Here is an 8,603-nt window from a genome sequence, read left to right as displayed (position 1 = left end):
ATCACAAGCAGCAGCAACAACATCAAAAAGCATGCATTTCACTCCATAATTCATCATTTTTTTCAAGAAAACAAAGAAAGACAAATAAGAAATACATACCACAATCAAGAGATCACTAGAGTTGCAAACCAATGCTTGAATCACCACAAAAATCCAGCTCTTGAACCCCAAGTTTTCAGCCGAAAAAGAGAGAGAGAAAAGAGAGAAAAAGCTTCCAATTTTCTATTTTTTTTCTAAACTTTGAAATTTTGAAAAATAAACTAATAAATCACTTAACATATATTAACCTTATTTCAGCAAAGTAATAAGCATTTAACAAGTCTTTTTCAATTAAATAAAATCACTAAAAGACAAAAATATCATTGGGGCAAAAAGACCATTTTGCCCCTCCACCATAAAATCACATAAACCATACTAAAGGGGTATTTTTGGGAAATTCTAAATTCCCGGCCATTCCCGACATTCCCAATGTCTAAAACCCGTCCCAAACTAATAACATGCTAAGTTGTGATTTCTACTGAGCCAAACGCCGAGTTCCAAAATACCAGGCACCGGAAAAGCAAAATATGAAAACTACTGAATAACATAACCATGCATTTCTGAATTCCATAAATAACAGTATAATAAATTATTTAAATAGCTATAAATAATTTCATAATTAATCATAATTAACTGATAATTTCCAAATTAACTAAACGGGCTTTACAATACAAGGGTTAGAGATCTGAGGGGAATGAGTCATTTAATTCCGCTGCACCCAATGTAAGGTATCTTGAACTTTATATGTGTTTAAATTCCATTGTTTTAGAAATTCATATTTAGGATGTTAAATAACATACATGGTAGTAAATCTAAATATTGGTAAAATAATCCCCAACACTTAAGACTTACCATTTTCAGAACTAGGTTAGACTTTTAATAATTTAGATTAAATATGTATTTTCTTTGATCTCACGCAATTCTCATGGTTCAATATTGTTCTTCATAATCTTCACACCACAATAAAGATTCGTGCATTTACGAATTGATAAATGTAAAAAATCCCTAACATCTGGTATATGTCCCTAACATATCTGCACTCTTCAATTGGGACTGGGATTTCAGCGTCCTCTTGCAGGATTTCCGACACCATAATCCGGGCATGTGAAACATCGTAGTCCTGGCAGTGAACTTGGATCATACCAACATGCTCGTACAAATACGCTCGGGCCACAATGTTGTCGATGTTGTCAGAGCAGAGATGTACTTGCTGATTAAGGGCCGCATGGTCATCGAAATTGTACAGGATACCTTGGTCGTTGAGGGAAATAAACTCCTCAGCATAAGTTTGTGGTTGTACCTCATCCTCAGGAGCGTATGGTTGTGGAACATACGCCTCACCAACCACCTCTCCTTCTTCCTCTTGTTCGGCAGCGTTTCTCTTCTGCTTAAGAGATTGGACTTCAGCTTTTAATTTTTCAATCTCCTTCGCTCGCCGAGCCACAACATCAGACACTTCCCTTTTCTTCCTGCCAAACAGTTGAGATGCCCTCGTGAGGAACCTACAAATCATAAAATGCAAATTAGCTACGATTTTATTTGTGTAACTAAATAAATAACATTTCAAGTAATAGCATACCCAGCAGCCCTGACACGTCCAGGATGCTCTGGTGTCCCGAGCGCCTGCGTCAGGATATCGTTTTGGCCCTAGACCTGAATTTGTCCCTGACTAAGCTTCTCCTCTAATTGAGCCTAATGCACGCATATATTCAAGCAATTAGTATATGAATTATATACACTAACTCATGAGTAGAACTCAATTAAGGATTAATATATACTTACTATCTTCTCTGCAATTTCCTTGTCGTAATCAGTGACAAGTTTTCGACTCTTGGTGCGAGATTTAATCCAAACACGGTGGCGGGGGGGGATCTGCAACTTCGAGATCCTTTTTCTACATCACGTTATAACAATTAAATGAGTACCAATGAAATTTTATAGCACATTATAGCACATTAAATTTTAAGCTTTACTTACCACAGCTTCCCGTACGTTCACCATTCCACTCCGACCACTTCGATGTCTGGATTGAATTTTTGAGGAACGTTCACGTTGCACCTTACTCAATTCCTACAATGCCAAAAAAATACATTAGATACATGTACTTGTATTTAAGAGTTTATCTTAGTGTTAATATAATTAGCGTACCTGAAATTCAGGAGTTAGTCGACTTTCAACAAAAGTACACCAATCAGCAGCGTCGATCACGGGGTGCTTTTCAGGGACTTGTGCCAGTCGTCCCAGATCCTTCTCTTGCAAAGCGGGCATTATAATGTCTTTTGTCATCCTATTCTTGAAGTCTTTCATTAACTTCCCAGCTAGGATGAGACAATCATGTTTGAAGGAGTCCGGCACAATGAACCCCGTCTATTTTGAAGGAAAACAAACACGGTTAGAGTGAACATTTGAAGTAATAGAAAAACAAATCAAAATTCTAACAAATAACAGCTTACTTGTATGTCTTTCCAAACTTTATTTTTCAGAGTCGGGTTGACTTCTTTCCAGTTTTTATAGGACAACCCTATCGTCTGCCGGCATCTGACTCCTAGAGTGGATACTAGCTTGGCATAGCTTTTCCCACAGTATTGTCCTTTTTCATTAACCTCGAGGGCCACTCTTTTGCCCTGATCCATTAGTTTGGATATTTCATTCATCTGCGTCGGCCCTCGTGTAGGTATTACGATTGGACACTCATTTTTTGCGCCTGAATCAGATCCTGATCCCGAGTTGGCCATGTCTACACCATTAACAAACAAAATTTAAAGTTAGCTATATATATAACAAGTAGTGTATGTGAAATATTAAAAGCATAAACAAATTGTTAAGTATTGAGGATTCACAACCACAATATAAAGTAAGCTATATATCAAGTTACCAATTAGACACGTTTTCTTTTCTTTTTTGTTTATGTTTGCCTGAATCACAATTGACCCATATTCCCTCATTGATATTGTTTCTAATGTATTCACCGTCGTCTTCCTCAAGGTTACGATCAATTTCCATAAGTTGCTCATGAATTGGTTGTCCAACAATGAAGTCATCGTAACATAAGTCAGCATTTTGCTTTTATGTTGTAAAACTTTACCATTGTTGGTAATCTTAGTTTGTTACAACCATCGAACAGGGGTGTATCAGCATCACTAAGAAAATTATCGAATTTCTCAGGATCATTAAGAAATTCCTCATGTGCTTCGTTAAGCAAGTCCAATGTATAATCATCGAAATCATTACCCTCGATATCATCTACCCGCCGCTTTCCTAATGGAGATGGATCATCAGGTAAATGTTCGCCATGGTAATACCAAATAGTATAGCTTCTATTGAAACCTCGTAAATACACATGGTCCTTAATCATTGTAATATTCCCTTTAATACATTACAACAATCTACACACGGACAATGAATACGATTGTGATTTTTAGAATTCTTTAAGGCAAACTCTAAAAATGCATCGAACCCTACTTGAAATCGCAGTGTGTCTCTCTCCTCACGCATCCATGATTTATCCATAACAAAAATCCTATCCAAAAAAATTTAGTATTTAGTAACTAATTATAGCTAGTTACTAATTACACAATGTAACCAACTAAGTTTCTCACAATTTATTCATATTAATTTATAAATTACTCAAATTCTCGTTTTAGTTTAGTTCATGTTATTAGGTTGTTTTGTTGATTAGAATGTTGGTAAAATAGAAAAGTTTACATAAATGTGTATATAATTATTTTTTATGCGACCTAACTTCTTATCACTATGTTATAATTAACTAGTTATTTGTGTTATATATGTAGTCATTAATATTGTTTTAGTAAGCTTTATCCTAATTCTATCGAAATTTCGGCAGCATAACGGCTGTAATTGGACGTTCCCAAAAATTTTACAAGTGCCTAAAATAACAAACAAAACAGATAAACAATATAGAACAAGCAAATTAACATAAACAATACAAAATTTATCCACCCATCCGACCGCAGTACACGTATTCGCAGAACCTACTTCACTACGGATGAATATTTAAGATATTCAAACTCAACTAACATGCATTGATAATTAATTATATAATAAGAAAAAGTTAGTTAAAGTATATACCTATAATTGCAAGCTCAAATACGCTACACACAAAATTATGCCGAACCTACAATATAAAGAAATACAGCGAAATTGCAAAATTAATTATTTCATTACTTATAACTAGTTATAAAAAATTGTAACAAGTTACTTAGTTACTAAATTATACATACATATATATAATCAATTATATCTCACACTATTATCTCAAAAAAATAAAATTATATCACACACTAATTCAATTTTAAAATTTTTATTTCTAAACTAATGAAATCCCTCCAATGTCATTCTATTCACAATAAATATATATTACAAAAAATATATAAAATACAATTGCCAAATTTATTTCCATAAAAAAATATACACACTATATAACCACAATATATACACATGTACATTATATACAAATATTCAATAAAATATACAAATACATATATATACTATACATTGAGGTTTAAATTATTACCTAATAACCGCAATCCGACGACCACCGTAAAAAATCCTGGCACTATACACATAAAACACAATAATATTACTAATAAAATAAAAAAACTCAAATAATAATTTACAAAAACCAAAAATAAAACAATGTACATAATAAAAATGAATAGAAACAATATTTATACCTTAAACGAGGTTGAGATTCAAGGATTTCTCAAGAAAAATGGGTCGCCGGATTTGAAACCCAAACTTTTCTATTTGGGTTCGGATGACACTCAAAGAGGGTAAAAAAATAAAACTTTTTAGGTGTATGTTATTAAGTACCGAAAATGGAGGATTTTTAAAAAAAATGGGCTCAAATGGTTGAGATATGGGGGAGATATGGTGGGGAGGAGGTGGCTGGGCGAGGGTTTTGCTGGGTTATTTGCTCTCTGGTTTGCTGGGTTGGCTAAGTGAAGTGGGGAGGAAGAAGACGATCAAGCAGTTATACCCTAGACGACCCTATGGCGTCGGTTCCTTCATAGGAACCGACGCCATAGGATCGTCCAGAAAAAAAAAATAATATTTAATTTCCAACCGCCTCTAAATGGTATAATGCAATTTTATACCTACGGTTTTTATCAAAAAACTGCCTCTAAATGTCAATTTCGAACATAGCGGGTATTTTCACACCCTTTAGCTTCCCTTTTTATAAATGGGGGTAAAAAAATAGCCTCTAGAGGCTAACATTGTAGTAGTGACAATCAAAACCCATTTTTTCACTACCCAATTTTCTATCATTTTCTTTTCTAACTTCCATTAACCGATTGTCCATAACTATTTGTCATCTATTTTCTTTGGTCTGAACTTATATATATTCATGGCTATTACTTGTTCTTCATCGTCCCCTTCTCCATTGCCCAAAAAAATTTGAAAATGAGTGTTAAATCTGTAGCAAATAAGTCCAAAGGAAAATACCCAGTTGTAGAAGATGATGACTCCGACTTTGCTCTGCCTGTATTGAAACGGGGGTCGTGGACCTGCGAAGAAGAAATTTAAAGTTTATATTTCTGAGAAAATTTCCCCAACTTCTGAGAATAGGAAAAGGAAGGTTGAAGTTGATCATGGATGAAGACGTTTCTGGGAAAAAAGCTGATGTTGGTGCTGATGTTCGAACCGAGATTTGTTTTCGGTTTCTTTTTGGTTTTCCCCCATTTTTTAAATTTTTTCATATTCAACTTTTGTGGGTTTTGTGTTTATTGATTTCTCATTTTGTAATAGTTTTTCATAGTTTTTTAATAGTGTAAACACCTTTTGTATGTATTTTTTTTTAATATGTTTTTAATCTAGTTGTTTCCTGTCCATTTTTATATCATCAATGGGTAACAATGAGATTTATCATGGATGTTGATATTCAAAGAGTTTTTCCTGTATTTTAGTTTGTATACAGTTGTTTTGTAGTTTTATTATAGTTTTACTACTTGCATATGTTATTTCATTATAAAACTAATATGCAACTATTTGCACAAAACTTACTATGTATAACTACTATTTCTTAGTCCCTGTCAAATTAAATTCCTGCATAATATATAAACTATCATAAAACGATAATGCAACTATAAGACAACCAAAACAAAAAATAAACAGACTTATACATAACTTGTTGTACCTTAATTCGATTTTACTCTTCTTATTGTGTTTTTCAAAAAATATATTTATATTGGAAACCAGTAATCAATCAAAATACAACTATATATAACGTAGATGTATTATTCATGAGGTTTTTTTTAAAATTTTTCACATCATACATTATTTTGGATTTGGTGGGAGCTCCAGATCTGTTTGTTACAGATCTACATTTCATGAATCTTGATTTCGATATTAGGGGGAGTTGTTTTGATCGAATATAACAGAAAACAAATGTGTAATTTTAGTTTCTTCACAGTTTTTTGATTTTTTTTTTCGTCATTTTCTGTTTAGATCATTGCAGGTCTTTTTTTCCAGTTGATTTCGCCAGAATTAATGGTTATATTTTCCTCGTTTTGGTTTCATTTTGGTTGTTTTGCGGTTTTGAAACGATCGAGTTATGTTCATCTTCAATGTTCGCTCTTTACAGCTGAAGGCTTAGTGCATGTGGTATTTTTGTAAATATTTGTATGTGGACTGTATAAATGTTTAATGGACCGGCCCAGAGTATTTTTGTAATTTTTTTCCTTTTTTGTACTTTTCTGTTTTTTTCCAAAAAATATAACCAACCCTCCCATGTACAAAGAGTTTTTTTTTTTTTTTTTTCAATTGGCATATATTATGTTACAATAATAATAAATTAAGTTTTAAAAAAAAAAAATATATATGCAAAGAACACTCTATAACTGCTTATTTCTTACCTTCTTCATTTTTTTTTATCAAATTCTTCAATTCTATTAAAAAAAAAATAGAAATGTGTACGAAAAAAAATTATTAGATGATTAGTATACACATCTTTTATTTGGTTAGTTTTTTTATTCATGCCAACATGCTCTAGAGAAAATCTAGAAAATTATTTTATACATATACAATATCTAAATTTAAGGAAATGATAAAATAAAGGAAGAAGAAGAAGAAAATAATAATTGCTTTTCTTAGAAACTTGGCAAAATGATCCTATTTTGATTTATGAATAATTGTTTTAACTTATAAAAAAAAGGGTAACTGTTTTAAAATTTAATTAAAAATAAAAATAAAATAATTAATTACATGTTTCACAACTCATTTTAATTCTATACACTCTCATTTTAAACCAATTAAAACTGAAATAAAATGCTCTTATGAGTAGCAAAAGTGGTGTTATCACTTAAAAAAAATCCTATATATATGTTGATTAATTTGTGGATAAAACTTAAAAGATCCATTTTTGTGTTCACTTAAAAAAAACACAACAATAAGAAATCTACACACTTTCAAGATTACAAAGAATGATCTACATTACATGTTAACAATAATTTAAAAATATAACAAATAATTTGAAAAAACTAAAATAAAAAATATAAACTAGATTAAACATTAATTATCAACAAGTACATGATCACCAGAAAATCGATCTTCTTCTCCAGCTCTCTAGTTATAACATAAATATATCTTCATAATACTATTTTCCATTGTTGGAGGAAAAGATCATCATCATCTTTTTATGATGATCATCATCATCTCCAGTTAAATATATTATTAGATGAGTAGTTAATTTCTTCTACTGCTCTTTCTTATAATAGAAGGAGTGTTGGGGAAAGTTGCTGCTGACATCCTCAACAATCTCATGAATCTATAACAACAATAAGAACTACTAGCACTATGGGCTTCATCATAAGCTGGTACTGGTGCCTTATCATTATGATTATTATTATGATTATTGTTAGGATCATATCCTTCGAATAATTTTGATGATGAATGCCTTTCAATTGTTACTTCTTTACTCACTCTATCATCTTCTATGGTATGATTATTATTACTATTGTTTGTACCATGTAAAACAACTGGTGAGTATAATTGTGAAGACACCACCTGCATTTTCTTCTTCACCTTGCAATGCCAGTGATTCTTAATTGCATTGTCAGACCTGTTAATACAATAAAGAGAAATCAGATTTATCTTCATGAATTAAGTTTATATATATATATAATATGTTATAGAGATCTTACCTTCCAGGCAGAAACTTAGCTATATCAGCCCACTTGTTACCATAAATTTGGTGATATTTAATAAGGGTGGATTCTTCCTCTTCTGTCCATGGATTTTTGTTTAGAGATGGGTCTAAATGATTATGCCACCTGTAATAATATATTAATATTTAATTTGTAATAAAACATGTAATTATATTAGCTAATACCCTGTAAACATTTTTTTTAAACTAAAATAGGAACAAACTTAAAAAATAGCTCTAACCACACATAAATGACTCTTTAAAATAGTGAAGTAAAAGTCCATCTTCAGCAAGATCTATGCTAAATTTGTCACAAAAAAAATATATAAATTTGTGATACATTTACCTCACTATTTATATTAATGTGCTCCAATATACATGAGGTAAAATAAGTAAAAAA

General features: G+C 31.6%; 1 protein-coding gene across 1 annotated transcript; it reads right to left on the bottom strand.

The window, feature by feature from the left end:
* Window positions 1-4,029: 4,029 nt before the first annotated feature.
* LOC115717741 (transcription factor MYB3R-2-like) lies at window positions 4,030-8,400 on the bottom strand. Its single transcript, XM_061116367.1, has 3 exons — window positions 8,390-8,400; window positions 8,202-8,330; window positions 4,030-8,119 (listed from the first exon to the last, which is right to left on the bottom strand). The coding sequence occupies exons 1-3, from the start codon at window positions 8,398-8,400 to the stop codon at window positions 7,744-7,746; spliced, it is 516 nt and encodes a 171-aa protein (XP_060972350.1). The 3' UTR covers window positions 4,030-7,743.
* Between the last annotated feature and the right edge of the window lie 203 nt (window positions 8,401-8,603).

Source organism: Cannabis sativa, chromosome 5 (assembly GCF_029168945.1).
Source record: "Cannabis sativa cultivar Pink pepper isolate KNU-18-1 chromosome 5, ASM2916894v1, whole genome shotgun sequence".
NCBI classification, from domain to species: domain Eukaryota; kingdom Viridiplantae; phylum Streptophyta; class Magnoliopsida; order Rosales; family Cannabaceae; genus Cannabis; species Cannabis sativa.
The sequence above is the reverse complement of the archived record's forward strand: the minus strand, read 5'-3'. Positions and strand labels throughout refer to the sequence as shown.

Bases quoted from the DNA above. Each gene is read 5' to 3' on its own strand.
- LOC115717741 (XM_061116367.1), bottom strand. The intron at 8,120-8,201 runs GTAAGATCTCTA...TTGTATTAACAG, and splicing joins GCTAAGTTTCTGCCTGGAAG to GTCTGACAATGCAATTAAGA.